Here is a 21,221-nt window from a genome sequence, read left to right as displayed (position 1 = left end):
ATTAAGGTGTGTTCAACAATTCTCCAGAAATGGTTTTATATGCTCTTTTATAAACAGAGAATCACCACTAGAATCTAAATCTTTGTTTGACCATATTTGGGATGGTATAAAAAATTACCAAATTTTTCTTTCATACACACAATGTGGTACACACTGAAATGCACATATGCAATATAATCATCACAGATGCACATTTTGAGAGTCTTTCTTACTGAATGAATGAAATACGCAGTTTTCCACCAAGACAACCAGGGGTGCTGATACAATTGGCTGAACTGGCATTTGTCAGGTTAAAAGAACTAAAACAAAGACAGCCATTCTGGCACGTAACACCCATTTTAAAAGCAGAATATCTGACATTAGCATTATGTTTCAGATAAACAAGAATGTTCACTTAGCATGTTTCCTAAATATCTACAAACGTAATATGGTACTTTTATGCTTTAAAAGAGTCAAAAACTTACATACAGCACCTTTAAAAGTAGACAAGTTCCTAATCTAACTAATTTAGCACCATCTACTTGGGACCAGATTCTGTGAACTTATGTGGAAAAGGAAAGAACCAGACCTTTAAGTTTATATTTTCACCAAATATATTTAAGGCCAAATTTAAAGTGAAATGTCTTTATTCTTCTTAACCAACGTCTACCAGATGCATCTTCACAAAAATATATCCACATATTGGTTTAAAAAGTTGTGTTACTTTATTTTCCAAAAACTTTCGCAAGGGTAAATGTTCTTGCGAGATATTCTAATACTGTTTTTTTTTCTTATTCTGTTAGTCCTAAAAACAAATATCAGTGATTCATGGTAATGTCAGAAATTGGTTTAGTACACTACAAAATTCATTTTGTATCCATTTCTCCTGCTGTTCATCTTCTGAGGTTGGATTCCTGATACCTACACGCTTTCTGTAATCTCATCAAAGCAATACAAGCAATCAGAAGGGAACGACTGACATGCTTTTTCCAAGAATAAACAGATGTCTGGTCAAATTTAACGGAACATTCCGGGCAAATGCTCTGGACCGAATTACTGAGTACAGTATATGTGTCTGAGAAAAGTTTACACTGTGAAGAAACTGTATACGTTTTATCTGTTCATGAGGAAAATAATACTCATCATCTATTTAGCTATTTTAGTGATGTTTGAAATGTGTTATAGTTGTATAGACTGTATAGACTGATCGTTGTTGTGGCTTAAACACTGTCGCTCTGCAGTTACTCAGAGGCCTGTTAATCATCCAGCGAAAGCCTTCTGTTGTTTCAAATGCCAATCTGGACTCATTTTGAGGACAGTGCATCTTCTGATCAAATGGCTTCACTCAAACAGTTTATAAAAAACAACTGCCTTGAATCGTTTGAGTAGCCTAATTGAATTGAAATGTGCGTTTTGTTCCTGCGCAAGATAAACAGTTGGAGCTCCTAAAGTAAATTGAATCAAGGGCTCAAATGAGTCAGCGTGTTTCGTCTCCATAAATCTGTGGATAAACTAAGCATTTGAATGGTTGAATTTGTGAACTGTTTGATTTACATCTCTCTGACTCTGTCCTGCAGGAAGGGGAAGACACACAATGGCCCTGGAGAGGAGAGAAAGCACAGGCTCATGGACATGGTGAGCATTTATAAGTGTCTTCTGTTCTGCTGTCTTTATTTTTGGGTTTCGATCACTAATAAATGCACCTACACCTACATATTCATTCATTCAATTTCTTGTCGGCTTAGTCCCTTTATTAATCTGGTGTCGCCACAGCGGAATGAACCGCCAACGTATCCAGCAAGTTTTTTACGCAGCGGATGCCCTTCCAGCCGCAACCCATCTCTGAGAAACATCCACACACACATTCACACACACACTCATACACTACAGACAATTTTAGCCTACCCAATTCACCTGTACCGCATGTCTTTGGACTGTGGGGGAAACCGGAGCACCCGGAGGAAACCCACGCAAAGGCAGGGAGAACATGCAAACTCCACACAGAAACACCGACTGAGCCGAGGATCGAACTAGCGACCTTCTTGCTGTGAGGCGACAGCACTACCTACTGCGCCACTGCCTCGCCCTACACCTACATATTGTTAAATATATTGTTATTCATTAGTTTTAATAAAAACTACAGATGAAAAGTTTAGAATAATATTTTTAAAAGTGTCTTTTATGCTCATCAATTATTTTAACAAATACAGTTAATGCTTATTAATAAAATGTAAAACTTCATTTTTATACACACACATACATACACATATACATACACACACACACATATATATATATATATATATATATATATATATATATATATATATATATATATATATATATATATATATATATATATATATATATATACATACACATACACACACACACACACACACACACAAACACACACACACACACATATATATATATATATATATATATATATATATATATATATATATATACATACACACACACACACACACACACACACTGGCCACTTTATTAGGTACACCTGTTCAACTGCTCTTTAACGCACATTTATAATCAGTGGCAATCTCATGGCAGCAACGCAAGATAATCTGCTGCAGTTCAAACCAAACATCAGAATGGGGAGTAAAGGTGTTTTAAGTGACTTTGAATGTGGTTGGTCTGTGGGCACAGATTCCTTGTTGATGCCAGAGGTCAGAGGAGAATGGTAAAACTGGTTCCAGCTGATAGAAAGGCAACAGTAACTCCAATAACCAGTCTGTACAACCGAGGTTTACAGAAGAACATCTTTGAACACACATCACGTCGAACCTTGAGACAGATTGGCTACAGCAGCAGAAGACCACACCGGGTGCCACTCCTTTCAGCTAAGAACAGGAAACGCTACAATTACTAAAGTACACCTTCGTTCCCCGAGGGGAGGAACGGAAATGCTATGTGGAAACCAATCATCTGAAAGAGTATAAAATTGGGCCAATGAAATGGCAATGAATTGGCGGCGTCAGCATGACAATCAGTCATGCTATAAAGACGCAGCTAGTGCAATGCTTGACATCCTTTTCAGTGGAAGAGACTTTCATGCTAAACAGCTAAGGAACAATTGTTGTGGCGAAGGTACATAGCATTTCCGTTCCCCCCCCCTTAAGGAATGAAGGGTTACTTTAGTAACCGTAGCGTTCCCCTTCGGATGGGGAATTCCAATGTTATGTGGAAACTTCCACTATGGGGAAATCTATGAAAAAACGCCACAACGAAAGAACCTTACCGCGTCCCTGGCAAAGGGTGTGCCATGCAGTAGAGCGAGTGCACCTACAATGCCGTGATATGCAGTCTTCCAACGTGTCCCCTGACCCTTACTTACATTACTTACCTGTTCCGGTTTAGCTATATTTTTCGGGGAGTCGAAAATAATCCAGTAAAATAGGGTTTTTAATAGGGTTAATAGGGTTTTAAATTTTAATTTAGTATGTTGGGAAAGCATTCAATCCTGATAGGGAGGACGCTGCAGAGCTCACCTGCTACCCAAAAGAGGGGAGACCTGGTAACAGTCTGTGGACTAGCCCCAAAAAAGAGGGGGTGCACATAAGAGGATGGTTAGCGGGGAGGGAAGACACGAGCCCGCCTTAAAAAAAGGGAGGACTAAACCTTGGTTGAGTGATCTTATGGAATAGCCAACAGGGGATCACACATAGCAGGCACCTATACCCAGAACGCTGGCTGATCAGCGGGCATACCAACAGTGTAATGGGCCAACGTCTGACTCCTCTGCTGAGTCAGATGCTGGGGCCCTCGGAGGAACTCTGCAGGGATACAATAATGAAAGGGCTGGGTCTGCCTCCTCCGCGGCCAGCGCTTGCAGGCTCACTACCTGACCCCTTTATACTCTTTCAGATGATTGGTTTCTGACGAAATACCCCACAGTGGAAGTTTTCACTTAGCATTGGCGTTCCCCATCCAAAGGGGAACTGAGGTTACAATTCACACAGGCTCACCAAAATTGGACAATAGAAGATTGGAAAAACGTTGCCTGATCTGATGAGTTTGATTTCTGCTGTGACATCCGGATGATACGGTCAGAATTTGGTGTCAACAGCATAAAAGCATAGATCCATCCTGCCTTGTATTGATGGTTCAGGCTGGTTGTGGTGGTGTAATGGTGTGGGGGATATTTTCTTGGGACACTTTGGGCATATTAGTACAAATTGAGCATCATCTATGCCACAGAATACCCGAGTATCGTTGCTGACAATGTCCATCCCTTTATGACCACAGTGTACCCATCTTCTGATGGCTACTTCCAGCAAGATAATGCTCGATGTCATGAAGCGCGAATCATCTCAGACTGGTTTCTTAACAATGAAAACAAGTTCAATGTATTCAAATGGCCTCCACAGTCATCAGAACTCATCACAATACTGCATCTTTGGGATATTTATTTGAGGAATAGTTCCAGTACCCTGTTGAATCTATGCCACAAAAAATTAAGGCAGTTCTGAAGGCAAAAAGGGGCCCAACCCCGTACTAGTAAGGTGTACCTAATAAAGTGGCTGGTGAGTGTATACAGTTGGTGCTTATGAAGCATATCTCATTACTATAAATAATGAAAATGATGCTAATAAATTGTGATGTTGATAATTATTACATTTTTCAATAGAAGGTTTAAAAAACTTTAGAAATCTTTTTCAATAGTGTCACTTTTGGTCACTTCAATGTGTCCTTGTTATTAAGGCAGAATAACAGACAATTTTTTAATGCATTACTGCCCGTGTGTGCATGGCAAGTGAATGAAAACCCATTCTCTTTCCTCTCAATTATATCTCTCTTTTTCATGTGTTTTCTAAGGAACTCAGATCTGGGCTCAGTTCCATGCCGGTTCAAGCAGTTCATGGTTTTGTTTCAGGATTTAAATTCTTCCCTCACACTAGTGTTTCAAGTAATAAATTGAAGGCTCCTCCTGAATTAAATTAATCTTCTTAATCGGCTCAGTGGAAATGGATCTGATCTAAACTTTGAATGGTTCTGTTAAGTTTAAAACTAAAACAAAAGGATTCAGGGCATTTGATTAATTCAACACCCCACACACTAGTAAGACATGCTAAAGAAGACTTACTTAGTTTCCACTGTAATAGTGTTGCTGTACTGTTTTATAGTACTTTTACATTGAACATTAAGAAATGATGATGAACCAGCATAGTGCATAATAGTATATTATAGATACTGTAAGTACGCAACTGGTGCCTAATGTTGTACTACTGTCAGACCGTGCTTGCACCAACAAAAGGAGCTTTCATACTGAAGGAAAGTTTTAATAGAACTGATGGTGGAAGTAGATGTTCTTAGTATGTTCCTACACCACAGGAGTTGGAAACTTACGCAAAGTAGAAAATACATAAAACGTAAGCCTCATTTACATTACAAGCGACATGTAGCAGCAAAGCAACAAGCGACTATTTATTTCAACAGAGAGTGAGTGACTTCCGCCAAACTCCGTCTACGCGAGTGACAGTGACCATTGGCGACCAGGTGTGCATGTCGAGCGACACGACAAAGTTAAGAATCCTCCAACTGTATGCAAATGAAGAGCGACTTTCTTGAGCGACAGCAAATAGGAGGATCAGTAAAGCTCACGTGATCCTCTCTTAGCCCACTTAGAGGCCGGTTGTATTTGTGCTGCATATACCTACACACCCCTGCGTTTCAAGCAGGTCGCCACCCAAAGCGACAGGCAGCTACAAAGTCGCTGCTAGTCTGAATGAGGCATTAAAGAGATAGTTAAAAATAAAAAAATTCTGTCATCATTTACTCACCCTTTAATTGTCAGCATTTAGTTTGGAATAAATTCAGCCTATCGTTGAACACTGATTATACTGGTAGTTTCTTTTGTGGCTAGGAGAGAACCTGATCTCAAGCGAGAACTACTTTGGTCCCCCTTATTTATAAACATTTGGATAACTAAAATGTTTTTCAGTTCTTGTGGTGCAAAATTAATAAAAAACCCAGCAGTTCCACCAATGGTTAAAAAAAGCTCCTGAAAAGCCAAACACAAAAATGTTGTACTCATTTTTATGTTGTTTTCCTGTGTATTTTTTTCAGAGTATACTGCGGCAGTCCAAGCTGCGCTCCATCAGTAAGTCAGACACCAAGCTTCATGAGATGAACAGACTCAACTGCAATGGCAAGAGTATGTACTGTACAATCACATCTTTTAAAGCTTGATAGTCTCTAGTTCTTCACACACACCAGCAGTCCGGTGGGAAGGCCTGAGCATGGTTCCAGCTACAACCCAGGAGTTTCCTTAGCAGTTATTTTAGTAGATGTAGCAACTTTTACTTTATAGTGATTGGCATGTGTCTGCTGCCCTTTGCCTCTGCAGTTTCGAGCAAATCTCTTCATTGTCTCTTTAAAAAAAAAAAAAAAGCAAAAACCAATTATTTTAAATTCGTGATTTTGTGTAACATCATCTTTATTTTTGTAGAATCTTCTAAGAAGAACCGTCCTGCCAGCATGGATCTGCTTCTACTCTCTAGCCGTCGCTCAAACTCCGACCTGCGTTCTCAGGGTCGCCAGCTGCCTCAGATCCCTTCTGGTGAGGACGGGGAACACACATACGCCGAGGTGGGCCGGCGCGCCTCTCCCACTCGTGGATCTGAAGATGCACGCTACGGCGTCGGAGGTCGAGCCGGAGAGACGGACACACCTGCCCCACCGGCAGTCCCTGCTAATACTCCAGCTCCCCCTGATCCTGATGGGGACTGCTTGGAGGGTGGGATTCCAGAGTCAGAAACCCTCACCCAAGTGGTTAACACACCCCCTCAACCGCAAGAGACAGTGGAGTACGCCTGCATCAGAAAGGTCCGGAAAGTGGACAAAGCAGCCCAGAAGAGAGACAATGGGACGGAGACTGAGGAGGGACTTGGACAACAACAACAAAGACACAGTAGTGGGGACATTAGGCATGCGCCGCCCACTCACCAAGCCCCACCTCCAACACACCCTCACAGTCAAAAGATTCCAAGGAAAAACATGGAGGCCTTCAACCTTCCATCATTCCCGAAGGTAGAATCTGCCAATCTACCTACTAATCTAGCAAGGGACTACAAATCAAAATAAGTAAATCGATAGGTTTCAGTCAATAAAACCTGACTAATTGATATTAAAAGATGACTGACACCAAAATGCTATAAGATAATTGAGTGAATCCATTTGATCACTTCTACACATATATTAAGGAAGTCCTATAACACAGCAGTCAAAGGGATTTTGCTGAGGTTACAATTGCAAACGCAATACTGCAATACATGAGAGCATTGTTGCTAATGGAAACTATTTGCTGTTTCATGACTACTAAAAGCTTTGACTTTCTGTAATTTCCGATTTTGTTTTAAATAGCGTCTTAAAATGGAAAATATTATAAATGGAAGTATGCTGGGAATGGCCTCAGTTATATAGTGTGCCTTAGCACTTGTGTAGACTTGCAAGTAAAGTGGCCCCGCAATTAAGTATACTGCAAGTGTACTTCATTATTTCCTCTGTGAGAAAACTGTTCCAATCAATGGTTCTTGTGAGTTTTTAGTGATCCGTTCACAGCACTGGGGGTGTTGCACCCTCACAAGCTCTTTACGATAAGGATGATGCAACCAGCGGAAACACGTAGTGAAACCTCTCAATCATTGAAACAAAGGCAAACACAGCCAGACCTAGAAAAATGGGCCGGTCCTAATGGTAGACAAAGTGGATTGCTATGGGGAACGAAAAAAGGCGACAACTACATGCTAATCTCTGCCTTAAAAATGGCTCTGTGACACACCCCATTGCCCACCTTCCGCTTCTCCTGCATAGCAATGAGGAGAAAGTGCACAGCAAGCACCAGCCTGTTCCCTTACAGCCCAAGTACAGGAAACACATTAAGCTCAATATCATTAGATGCAGAAGATGGTTAGACATGAGGCCAGGCATTAAGAGGGAGGATTGTAGCTTGATTATGCTACATAGGCTTATTTTCAGGGAGAGGAATTTTAAAACGACTCCTCAACTGACCCTTGTCTTTGTGGATTTCTCACATCGACTGCTTGATGCATGACAGCATACCTACCAATATTTGCCTCTGTAATTCCGGGAGACCAGGGGGTGGAGGGGGGTGGTTGGCCAGAGTAACGAGAACCCGTTTGAGAACCGGGGAATGAGGGGGTTTGGGGGCATGTTAGTGGTATATTCCCTTTCTGTAAAGAATCTCTCATTGTAAATTTGTTTCAGAACTGGTAAAAGTATTTTGCATCTTGTAAATTATTTTTATAAAATGTAAATTTGTTTCGTCCTTGGTAACATCGTTTTTCCTATGTAATTGTTTATTGTGATAGGTGAAATGTTTTTTTGTTTTGAGCTTCGTAAAAGTGTTTCACACTTTGTAATGTTGTTTTGCACTACCAGGCCACAGTAGTATAATGGACCAGGTTTTGGGGCGACAGCGGTGATCAGATACCGGGGTGCCGCTGGCCGGTACAAGCCTTATGACAACATTTTAGGTGTTTTGCAAACAAAATTGGTGAGCCAGGGAGTGGGATATATGATAGTTACTGGAGAGGGTGTCTCGGATAAAATTTAAGAATGGGGTCGTGGGATTTGATTGCGGACCAAAGTGAAAAGCGAGGGGTTGTTGTTCTGGTGGCCCCCTAATGGTATTTTTACGGTGTGTGCTCTTTGAATCGTCCTAACTCCACCACCCCCTAGCAGCACCCCTGTCGGATACTATATAAAAGTTGATGACCAGGTGACTTTATTGTGTTCAAAATTTAATTACGGGAGTTTTGCGGTAGACTAAATGTGAGGGTGGCAGGTGATGGGTGTGAAATATGGGAGACTCCCATTGATGCAATGTCACGAGAAATCAAAGCAAAAGTAAAAATAACAGTGTGTGGGAAATATGCAATATAAAGGTTTTTGAAAAGTATTCTGGCAACACTACTGGTAATAATTTAGTGTAAAAACTGACCTGGTTCACGAACTAATGTTGTGTTAAGAAATTTGACTTGCGAGTACAAAGAGTTACAACTTAATGACACAATTCTGTGTCCCACTTGACTACCTCAAGCTGCTTCTGTACCTTTTAAAGCACCAGTTTTAAAAGCTCATTTAGCATTCTTCAGAAGAAATAAAGCCATACTCATTTGAAAATGCATGAGGATGACTAAGTGATGACCGATTTCATTTCTGTGTGAACCAAACCTTTAAAAGCATAGATTTAAAATGGATCTGTGCTTGGAGAGTATTGTTGATGTAGTCTTATAACACTCTACTCAGCTCTACTCTCCAGTGTCTATTATTTAAGATGGGCCTCTTAAACTGTAATATAATATTTATTCTGGTCAATTGTTTTTAATACTTCCAGGAGGCAGTGTTTATGGGAAATGGAGAGCAGTACATATGGAAACCTCCAGAAGATGATGATGTCATCTTCCAGCACAAGCAGATGGGTATTCTGGGCTCTCATGCGGGAGAGAATATGGCAGCATCTGCAGCAGGGGTGAGCGTGCATTTAGTTTTCCAGACCGTCCAAATATACATCCTGTACTTCTCAATCTATGCAGTCAAAAAGTCTTGAAAGTATTAAACAATCTAGAAACATGTCTGTGACTGATTCCAGCGCACTTCCACTGTTAACCAGAAGCAGCTGGAAACCCACAAATGTATTCCTAAAATGCTAGATTGTTTTCATTGAATATCAGGCACAGGGAATTGGAGTCAAAATATATATGCACCAATTGCCCTCTCACAAATGCATTTCAGATGGTTTGTCTCTGTATTTTCATGTAGATCACAGAGATGTACTCGAAAGTCTGCAAACCGGGCAAAAAGAAGCGAGGCGTGCCCGGATCGCCCACCGCCACAAGGGACATAAGCGGCTATAGGACCTTGGCTCGGGGTGACCGTGGTGAGCGTGACGGGGGTTTCAGTGTGGTAGTCAAACCCCAAACGTGGGCCCCGCAGGAGGGCAAAAGCGCAAGAGCGCCACCAGGCTGCATGGAGGACCACTGCTATGAAGCCATCAGCACTGAGGAAACAGACCTGGCTTACGAGACCATGGAGGGTGGGGGAGGCTGGAGGCGTGACAGGCCTCCACCCAATGCCAGTGCCACCTTGCGACCTAAGCGGAAACGGCCCCAGCAGCCTTTGCAACAACCGCCCCCACCCCCTCCACCCCCCCAGCAGACCCCTAAACTGCAGCATCTCCCAGCTAAAGCAATGCTTATTCCTGGGGAGAGCCTGTACGAGAGCATCCCTGACCTGAAGCAGAGCTCGGCCACCTCCAGCACAACCACCATCTTTACTTTCAATGACGGCATGGAGATGTATGTCACTGGGCTGTAGGGGACGCTCTGGGGAAGGGACCTTTCCTCTCCGGGGCTTGAATCTTTAATAGGGACACGTGTGTGTCGAAACCCAATGGAATATGCGTCATTGCTATATATTTTACATGGGTTCCAAGTGTTAGTTGAGCATTGAGTTTTGTAAGTCTAGTTAAAGGTCAGTAATCTGCAGCACAATATGTCAGAACGCTTACGTGAAAATCCAGACTAAATGATTTTGATTAGTCGCACGACTCCATCACGAAGAAGAAAAAAAAAAGTCACCAGCCACGACATATCACCACAGAACAACATATCACACAGTAGCAATTCTTGTTTTTTTGTCATTACATGCTGTAGTTTTAGACAAAGTGACCATCGGAATTGCGGGTCAGACTTGTATTTAATGCCTAGAAAATCCCAAAGGAGAAAAAAAAATGAGCACAAGTCTATTATAAAAGCAAAGTGTTTAAAAGCACAACATATTTGTGTTCCCAAGGCCATTTGAGAAAAAATAAAAGTATCTTGATTTGACGCCCTTAGCAAAATAACGTTCCCGGTTTCAAAAGTTATCAGGGGCCAATCACAAGCTGTTGCCAAGCAAAATGCCATATATTGGCAAAAAAGTCTATTTAATTAATAGAAGAGTTGATCTTATTTTAAAATGGATTAAATATATCTATTATGTAAAAGCTGTGGGAAACACAATGTCCTATTTTTATAAAGTCAAAGCCTCTATTTCTTTAAAATAAAATCTTAATTTTAGAAATGAAATAAAGATTCTAATTCGACTGATTAAACAGATCCTATACGTGAAGAAAATATTTTCTATTAAGCACAAATGATCACATGCTAAGCATGTTGTCTGTCATAGACAGCCCCCTTTAGAAATTCAAGAGTACATTTAAAATGTTAAAAATGAATAGATGTTAAATAGCAATTGTCATGGAGATAATTAGAAGAAGCTCAGGGACAGTGGAAAAAATAATAACTGCACACAAAAAGTTATCTCACAGGAGACCCCCAATGTCTTTTCATGTTATTTTTGTTTTGGTCATACATAAATTCAAACTGTCACATGGGTCACCACAGCACTTCGATGCGGTAAAGTAAATGTTTTTCTTTGTCAATACTGTTTATGCACTTTGCCTGACTAAAAAGATGCATGCTTAAAAAAACCTTGAAAAGGGATAAAAAAAAGAAAAGAAAGAAAAGTGAAACTAGCACTGTCCTGTGGTATCAAGAGAATGGTTTATTTCTTGCTGTTGTCGGTGGATTGTTTGATTTATATGCCTTTTTCTTCATCTGAGAAAGAGCACAAAGTGAATCGCTTCAGGATTGGGGAGACCAATGAGGACTCAAGGAGGACTCTCTAAACAAAACAACTGGACAGTTAGTAATATAACATAATTGGTCAGTTGAAATGTATCACAGACAATCCCTTTCCCCCCATCATTTCAAAAGCAGTCCACGTCCAGATCCAGATCAGATTGAATGGGATTGCATACATTTGATTGTTGCAAAAAAAAAAAAAAGAAAAAGAAATCTCCTGTATGTTATATGGAAATAATGGGAGATAAAAAAACAAAACAACAACTAAGTGATATAAAATTAGTATATGTCACCCTGTTGGTCTATGGGAGGGGGGTTGAGGTTTTATTGCCAGACAGTGACAAGCTTCACCAATGGACTAATGTCAACGTACTATCTATAAATTGTGGACTGTCTCCGCTCTCTTGGTGTGTTTGAATCTGATGCTAATGTAATCTGGATTAAATTATCCCAAATGGCTGGAGCACAAAGAAAGGGGCTCAGGTCAACCAAATATAATCAAAGCCCTCATCTAAGCCTTCGTTGCCATCAAATGTTGGTGCGATGTTGTAAATATGTTACAAACTGAAGAAATGAAGAAAAGGGGGAGGGAATTTGATCTTGGTGTTCCTGAAAGTGTTTGTTTCTTTCCGGTTGTCCTTTTGGAATGATTTTTCTGGGTGAAAAATTATCTCAGCAGTATCTCTGTGAGTTTTGATTATGTGCTTTGGGAATTTTGTTTTTTGTTTGTTTTTAAGTTCCACATCATTTTAGCTATACTGTGTATCTCAAAGACCAGTTGAGTTTAGTGTGGCAGCTAATGTTGTGCGTTTGCTTATCAAACAACAGGGTGGTGTGTATTAAAGCTGTGTAATTAAGTACTAATGTGGAAAAGATTGTAATGTTTTTATATCAAAATGCCTATTCATAAAAATGTCGGGTCAAGTTTATACTTTTTTAAATAAAGTAGCACTTCGAAAAAAACACCAAGCATATAGCATTTACATAGTGTTTTCTCACAATAAGCCTTCTAATCATTCCTGAAAAAGAGCAAGGTGCTTCGACTCATACAGCAAAAAAAAGTTTGTTTTTTCTGAACATTTGCAGCGCTAATTAATGTAATATTTTAAAGGGATATAGAGTGGAGATCAAAATTAGAGAACCTAAAATTTCCTAAACTGAAGATATCATGGCAGGAGTAATAGAGCAGTTTTTGAGCATATTTTGAGTTTTTACTGTATATTCTGTGGGGTTGGGAGAAAAAAACAATCTATTCATTGATGCTTTGTGATTCTTTCTTTCTTGACTTTGAATTGATTTTCTATTCAAATAAAACGGTAATAATGTGAGACGGTGCGGGCACAAGCTGGAAACAGATAATAAATAGCTTTGACCAACCCATGTACCAAAACTGCCAACTGAATGCTCTCTTATTGGAATAAGGGTTGTTTGTTCTCTATCATTATGGCATTTCTATGTTACATTCAGAGCTTGTTCTTGCTAAATATAACTATTTTTTAATAAAATAAATTATTTTAAGATGGCAGTACTGTCATCCATAGAATTCCAATCATAAACAAAAGCATAAAAACTCAAATTCTGCTTCAAATGTAAAGTTGGAAGTGTATATTGGATCCTGATTTCCAGAATTGGAATTGGATCGGACCATAAAGTCCTTAAAGGGCATCTTTGATGAAAATCATCTTTCGAAAGAAACTTTCATTAAAATTTTTGGAATTTCCTGACGTTAAAAAAAGCTTCAAACCCCTCCCATTTTGAAGCCCACTGCAAAGTGACGTAGGAGTATGGTTTCTCTGCCCACCGAATTTAATTGACAGATGCGTAATAGCATGTCTATGTAGTATTGTATATGTATCCTGTCACATTTGCCATGCAAAGCAGTGTAAAGCTAAATGTGTGTGTGTGTGTATGTGTATATATCGACATTGTGTGACTCATTGTTGCAGAAAGGCTTGAATTGACTTCTCTGACACGCACATGGGAACAGTGGGCGGAGAGAACTAGCTAATTTACCTGATTTAAAAAGGTATAATAAATAATCTAATGGGTATTTTGAGCTGAAACTTATAAGGCTTATAAGACAAAAAAGGCTTATATTAAATCTTAAAAAAGGGGTAAAATAGGTGCCCTATAAAGATTCCCAGTCCTAATATTCTAAATAAAAAAAAACTTGGAGATTATTGATGTAAATTTGGCATTTGCGTCCAATTACCTCATATATCTAACAAACCCAGACAATAATATAATTAAGGTGTCTACATGAGTTGTTTTTTGAATGTTCTTTTTATGATTCTGTATTGCATGTTATAGCACATAATTCGATTAACTTAATTTCATCAACGCGCTATACACACTTCCTCCTGAGTTTCATGTAATTTCAGTTGTTTAATTTTGAATTTGTTGACTTTAACTGCAGTTTGGCACTTTTACTTTCATTCAGGAAAATTTTATGCATGCCCCCTGTGACAAACAAGATTTTGGATGTGAGTATGAACTGCTGGAAGAGTGTTGTTTTAATGGAATTTGATATTGCACACCGTATGGAAAAAAAAGCTCTGCATTTCATGATGCAGGTGTCTATGGTCCTTTACTGATATGGTAGGTGCATAGAATAGTGTCAAACAGCCGTGTATGTATGGGCTACCCTGACGCAAAATGCGAAAAAAATCCTACACGATGGTAATAGTTTCACTAAAGTGTTTACATGTCTGTTCTGCACTTCAGTAATGCGACTAGCATCGGCATACTCCACACTTCTTAAATCAATTTCTGTTTAGTTCGATTGTGACTTTAGTCGGATAAAGGTAATCGAAAATTGCTGTTTAAATGATAGACTCTTAATCAAAGTATTGATTTAATTGTTTTAAAATCAGATTATTGGTGTCGATGTACATATACTCAATGTTTAAGATAATTCCTTGCAGTAAGCAACTGTCAGCAGCTGTCAGCAGCTTAATCTCATCAGCTGAAAGAATCAAAACACCAGACTAAGCTTTGTTAAGGACCTTGTTGTGGACACAGGATATGTCCAAACTTCACTTAATTTTAATTTATTTGGTATCTGACAGGAAAATATTTTTATTGTTGTCAGTTTGGGAAAAACTAAAACCAAAGTGGGTAAAGAAGTGTCATGGTTTATGGAAAGTTTTCTGCAGCAGGAGTCAAGCTACATTTAAATGTTTTTCAGATGCTCCTATTAAAATGCCATGGTATAGTCACAACTGAAATTGCAAAGATTACAGTACTTCTGGAAAAATCTGTTTGTAAATCTTATTTTGATCTCCACTGAATATAAGAGATTACATATACTCCATGCTTTTTTATTGTGTGAATAACAAAATCTTAAAAAAAGGAAAAAACAACCCAGGCTCATTCTGAAAATGTACCCTTATATACTTTCTTGAAGAGCGCCAAATGAGTCTTTTTGCGGTTCTTGTTTTTGCAAATCCACCAAAGGCCGCTGTGTGCGCTTTTTCTGATCTCAAATTTCTCTCACAAGGGTCATTCGTGCCTGCTGTTTTCGTGCAAATCCACCAGAGGCCACTGTCTGACTGACTGACCCATCCACTGACCCACCCACCTTCTTCCCTAAACCCAACCAATAGTGTTTTTAAAGGCACCCTCCCCCCACTTTACTAAACCCAACTGACAGTCTTAAAAAACAATGCAAAAAAAGGAAAGCCCTTGTCTAATTTTTACCACATTTTCAGATTTTACCACATTCTCACCCTGTTATTTACTTGTTAATTTTATTTTTAGGCTTCTGTTTTTGTCTTACCTGCTTCTGGAACCGTTCTTCACCGGACGTAAACCCCATCGTCGTGGTCAACTCCTCTTTGCGTTTTAAGTCCGCCGACGTACAGTACATGGCAAGCTACGTGACAAACTGGTAACAGCGGAAAAGCAGTCCACATGAAGGTAAGCGGTCAGATGGTAAGCGCAAAAAAGAACAGCATCACACCGCCCCGTAGCATTCATTTTAAAAACATACTTCTGGATACATAATTCATGATCTCCAGAAACATATATAGGGCTATGTTTTCAGAATGAGGCTGTGTTGGAAAAATCAAGACTTTCACTAACTTCCTTGTTTTTAAAAACCCAGTTGACAGATTTTTATGTGAAGGACTTTGGACACAGAAATGTGAGAAATATGCCATTCATTCTTTTTTTTAATTATGCTCATTGATGTGAAAAAAAATCTCACTTTAATCAGATTTTATATGTTTTAAATTTAAAAAATCTATTTTAATCAAGCAAGCAAAAATATCTATTCATAAACACTAAATATTTGTGTGTGTTAAAACAAATGCATGGCAAGAGAGGAACTACATTCAGCATCTTTAGGGTCAGCAGGTTTAACAAAGGCGTTTACAGATGTAAGAGCCCACATACTCAAAACTCTTGTTCCCCTGACTCACAAAAGAACCAGATGTGCGCCTGGGTTATATTTGCATTCTGCAATGTCTGAAGGCATCAATGCAAAAAAAAAAAAAAAAGTGGGCATATATTCCAGAGGATATTTCTCATTCTAAATCTGGATGTGATCAGGCTCTGATTAAACCAGCTTTGATTACTTTACACACTCAGGTAGATGACGGATTGCATTAGATTTCTTTGTTTACCCTAATTACCCATTGAAGCTGCAGTCACATCAGCCGTTCACTGTGGTACATGCTGTTCCTATGACAACTGCCTCACTGTCATGGTATGGTATTTAAGAATTCCCCTCCATTGAGACAAAATCTCATCGCATTTCACAGGACAATTACATTACAGACAGGTGGAGGAGGTCACAGGGATTTATATATATCTTTATATTTCATTCAAATCCTTTACTTGAACATATGAACTTGTGTTTGTAAAAGTGCAACCTGTTTTCCTACCTCTCGTGCTGTGTGTTTATGTGCCACAGCGTCACACGCTTGCATCCGACTTGCTCTGGGAAAAAAAAAAAAATAGGTCATCCTTAAAACAAAAAGGGTGCAGTCAACATAGCAACCGTCTGCTGTTTTTTGATTGGCTGACTTGTTTCCATAGTAACAGGTTAACCTTGAGGCTGCAGTCGCAGACCAGTTTGTTGTCTGTGCGAATCCAGCATGTATGAGCTGCTCTGCTAAGTCAAGATGTCACCCATGTTTTTCAGCTACACTGGAGAAAGGGGTCTTGCTCAGGAGCCAATGAAATGCTTCAGAAAGGCTACAACCATCTCCATATTCTAATATCAGCATTGTCCAATGTCTTTAAAAAGCATACGCCCATTCTGAATTTCATATTGTGTAGCACAACATAACATGTAGCGTACTGACATTTTAAAATAAGAAAAAAGTGATATTTTTGATGCAGTTTAGTGTATTTTCAGAGTTTACATTTCAGAGTTTAAAAATTCTTCATTTACATTCATTGTTCTACATTCACAAGTTAAGTTTAATTAAATCTGAGAGGATTCAGTCCCTCTTTTGGCTACTACTTTCAAAGCTCAAAAACATGGTAAAGACATCATTGAATAAATCAATAACTATGTTTCCATCGAAATATGCTAATTAAATTTATGTGCAAAACTGGAATATCACATAAATGATGTGCGAATCAAGCACTGTTTCCATCCAACGAGTCCAAGAGAACAAAATCATCACTTTCTGATTAACTGGCATCAAATATCAACAGTAAAAATGGAATTTATTGGGGTAGGAGATTCTGCGTCAAGCTTTTCTTTATTTAATAAATGATTTGCGTGATAAACGCGTGGTGGCATTTGAAGGCATCAGATGTGAAGCACAGACACTATTGACATTTCTGAAGATGACTAATAATATAATAACACTAATACTTAAAATGATAAAGGCATTTTAGAATGACCAAAACAACATTTTAGATGCCTTAAGCAGGTCGCACACCAGAAGCGCCGCTCGGCGCCGCGACACGGCGCGTACATGACAATTTAAAGTATCGCACACCAGACGCGCACATTCGAATGATATTTAACATGAAACTAATCAGATGGCGCTCTGTGGCGCGGCTGAAAAATGAACTGCGTCCTGAGCCGTCGCCGGGCGCCGCCGACAGCCGCCGACTTGCGGCGCCGGTGTGTGTATCCTGATAGAAACCTTAGTTTAGAATTCTAAAATGCGTGGCGCTGCGTGGCGCTGCGCGGCGCTGCGCGCCGCCGAGCGGCGCTTCTGGTGTGCGACCTGCTTTACAGAGCTCAGCCTGCTGGTTTGTCCATTCATACACATTTTGATCATCACATGATCTTTTATAACAAAATTACGACTTTTTTAATGCACATGCTGGAATTTATCGGTTAAAAAAAAGTGGTTCCATCTTAGTTTATGCAATCTTTTCTTTTCGAATAAAAAGTTTATACTACTAAGTTATGCACATACATTTTTTTATGCGTTTCCATTAACCATTTTTTATGCGCATCTTCAAAATGTGCATAAAAGTAGGTGAATGGAAACATAGCTAATATGACTCCAGTGGTTCAATTTAGGCCTGCGTACTACAGTATATAATTTTAGCATCAGTATTGTATTTTATTTCGTATTTATACAGAATTTATATGATTTAACACTTCTTAAAAAACATTTTTTTTCACTTATTTCTAGAAAAAAAATCAATACTCCAAAGCGAAAAACAGATTATTTTCTTCCTCACTGGCAAAAAATTTAGCTTGTTTTAAGGAAAAACTCATAATTTTGGCCTATTTTTCCTGAAGTAGAAAACTAAAGAATATTTTTACTTGATTTAGGAATTTTTGATATATAGACTGGACACAAGACAAACCAAAGTAAGAAAAGCATTGTTTTGCATTGCAATTATTCAATTTCTGTACATGAATACTGTTGGGCTTGTCAGAAAACTAATTCAACTATCTTGTGAAACTGTATTCATATTGCAATATTTATTGCAGAAAAATAAAATATTGCGATATCAGATTTTTCTAATATGGTGCAGCCCTAGTTCTAATTTTACATTTGATTTTACTTTGACAGGAATGTTTTTGAGAAATAAATAAAATAATATATAATTGATTGAGGGCAACTCAGTGGTGGAGTGGGTAGCACTGTCGTCTCACAGCAAGAGTCCCTGGCTTGAGCCTCGGCTGGGCATTTCTGTGAGGAGTTTGCATATTCTCCCCGTGTTTACGAGGGTTTCCTCCGCGTGCTCTGATTTACCCCACAAGTCCAAAGACATGCAGTGCAGGTGAATTGGGTAAGCTGAATTATCCGTAGTGTATATGTGTGAATGGCCGTGTATGGGTGTTTCCCAGTGAATGCAGCTGGAAGGGCATTCACTGCGTAAAACATGGTGGATAAGTAGGCGGTTCATTACGCTCTGGCGACCCCAGATTAATAAAGGGACTTAGCCAAAAAGAAAATTAATAAATCATTGATTGAACAATTGCATTACTTTGTCAACATTCAATGCACATTTACAAGAGCAACCTAAAACATGTGTGTTGTGTTGATGTGCGTGCAGATGTTTTTCATGATGTAAATTATAAGCCATACCAGAAGTGCAGCACAGTTTACAGATGGAGAAAGAGGAATGCAGTGAGCAAGCTTTGTTAACTAATTTCTTCACCGATGGCGCTTTGCATCTTGTTTTTTTTCAATGGTGTTGAATGGTGCAGTTCCTACATGGCATTTTTTCACACATTCCCAGTAAATGATTATGAGTTACTACAGCTATGGCTGCTGGCTGTTCATCAGGATGTTAGTTTACCACTTCAACACATCAAGCTAATGTTTGTTAACAGTGAAGGTTTCTGGGGTGAGTTGTATTTTGTGAATATCTGCTCTTATATCAACACAATAAGTGTGCAATGCAGTGCTCTTTTAAATGCACATCAGAAATTTATGCAGAGAAATATCACCTGTTAAATTTTCAGTTTTTTTTCACAATTGGTCCCATATTGGAGAGCGTAATATAAACTGTAGCTATGTTTTCATCCACCTATTTCAATGCACATTTTAGAATTTGCATAAAAATGTTTAATGAAAATGCAAAGATGTGCAGGGATAAAATTTCTGTCAGAAAAAAAGTGCATAAAATATGATGGAAATACATTAACAGAATAAATTCTAGTATGCATAAAAAAGTGATTTTGTTATAACAAATCATGTGATGACAAAAACGAGCATGATAAAATGACATTAATGACATTGAACAAACCAGTGGACAATGAATGAAATATTGTTTCTGTCATTCTAAAATCCCTCAGCCAAAGTTTGTCAGATATTTTCCAGAACTGGGCTGTGGTCCCAAAGAGTGGTTTTGTGCCCTTAAAAAACACATTGTGTTTCATCTTTGTCTTTCTAGGGCACAATATATTTAATGTAAGAAAAAATGCTGACAGATGCTCCCCCTAATGAAACAAATTCTGTTATACTGTTTTATATTTGGCGCCAGTTTATCAGGAAGTGAAGTTTTTGTTTCTTTTTGACTCATTGGATCTAAACAGTGCTTAATTCGCAAATGTTTAGCGATATCCTAGTTTTGTGCACATCTTTGGATAGAAACAGCTAATGGCGAAACTAACTAGCTAACTAATTAATGAAACTTGCATATTTTACTAATAACTTGTGCTTAAAATGATCAATTACTATCATCTTTTGGCCTGAACTAATTAGTTAGACCAGGAAAAACTATTTAGAACAACGTTACTAGAGACTTATAAAAGTTGTAACAAATCAAGCAAAATAGATTCTATTAAACTCAGTTTGTCAACAACTTATATCTTTTCAGCTTACTAAGATTCTATATAATTAGCTCTCTATATAATTTATCAGCTAGCACACTTTTTTCATAGTTTACACTGCATAAATAAGCAGAACATGAGGCAGACATCCATGAGGCAGACATCCACATATTTCCACAATGGCTGTGCGTATGGCTAACAGATAAAATCATCATGTAAACAACCAGGTCTTTATATTGTTGAAGTTTTATTTGAATATAATATCTGAAATTGGAGGATAAACGATTAAAAAACAAAAACAAAAAACATTTTAAAATCTGCATACGGACATCAGCAATGCTCATTTTAGGTTGTGAAGGCATTCTGTGAAGGCATTTTAACTTAAGCAATAGTAAACCAGCACTAACCCGTATTGATTTACTTTAACAGGTATAGGCTGTGTGTGATGATTACCTTGACAGAGATAGTTCTCTGTTTTGATAACCGATGATAACATTGCTTTGCTCTCGTCATGATCGGTCATTATTTAGTTCTTCGTGGCTAAAGCAGCGGCGCCATGCAACGATGAAATCCTTATCGCTCACAGCGCCCTCTCTTGGTGAACATAATCACTACTAGACGATTGCTCAGGTGATCTCCAGCTATGTTAGCTTTCTGAGTGTAGGCTATTTGGGGCTATTTTTAAAGTGCTGAAAATTGTGACAGGTCTGGGAACAGCTTCAGACGAGGACAGAACACCAAAAATCTGGATTGTCATTCTAAAACAGCACCTTAAAAAGATTTACACGAAAAAATAATACTCAATATTTACTCACACTCAAGTGGTTCATACCTGCATAAATTAGTTTTTTCTGTAGGAAAACAAA

General features: G+C 38.7%; 2 protein-coding genes across 4 annotated transcripts in view; one reads left to right on the top strand and one right to left on the bottom strand.

The window, feature by feature from the left end:
- si:dkey-70p6.1 overlaps window positions 1-12,571 on the top strand; it is a 42,919-nt gene extending 30,348 nt beyond the window's left edge. Inside the window, exons 3-7 of one of the 3 annotated variants that reach the window (NM_001123314.2) lie at window positions 1,557-1,614; window positions 6,070-6,103; window positions 6,452-7,032; window positions 9,362-9,496; window positions 9,787-12,571. In NM_001123314.2, coding sequence (NP_001116786.1) covers window positions 1,557-1,614; window positions 6,070-6,103; window positions 6,452-7,032; window positions 9,362-9,496; window positions 9,787-10,341 — 1,363 coding nt within the window. In that variant the 3' untranslated portion in view covers window positions 10,342-12,571. Of the gene's footprint in view, window positions 1-1,556; window positions 1,615-6,069; window positions 6,394-6,451; window positions 7,033-9,361; window positions 9,497-9,786 lie in introns of those variants that run through there. The other 2 variants (XM_005167052.6, NM_001045205.3) reach the window with 2 other exon arrangements.
- nkain5 (sodium/potassium transporting ATPase interacting 5) overlaps window positions 1-20,897 on the bottom strand; it is a 73,343-nt gene extending 52,446 nt beyond the window's left edge. Inside the window, exons 1-2 of the mRNA XM_073909334.1 lie at window positions 20,809-20,897; window positions 16,538-16,592 (exon numbers count right to left, since the gene is read on the bottom strand). Of these exons, the coding sequence (XP_073765435.1) occupies window positions 16,538-16,582 (45 nt within the window). The 5' untranslated portion in view covers window positions 16,583-16,592; window positions 20,809-20,897. The remainder of the gene's footprint in view (window positions 1-16,537; window positions 16,593-20,808) is intronic.
- Between the last annotated feature and the right edge of the window lie 324 nt (window positions 20,898-21,221).

The sequence above is a fragment of the Danio rerio genome, chromosome 8 (assembly GCF_049306965.1).
Source record: "Danio rerio strain Tuebingen ecotype United States chromosome 8, GRCz12tu, whole genome shotgun sequence".
Lineage (NCBI taxonomy): Eukaryota > Metazoa > Chordata > Actinopteri > Cypriniformes > Danionidae > Danio > Danio rerio.
Note: the sequence above shows the minus strand (reverse complement) of the source record. Positions and strands in the feature narration are given on the sequence as shown.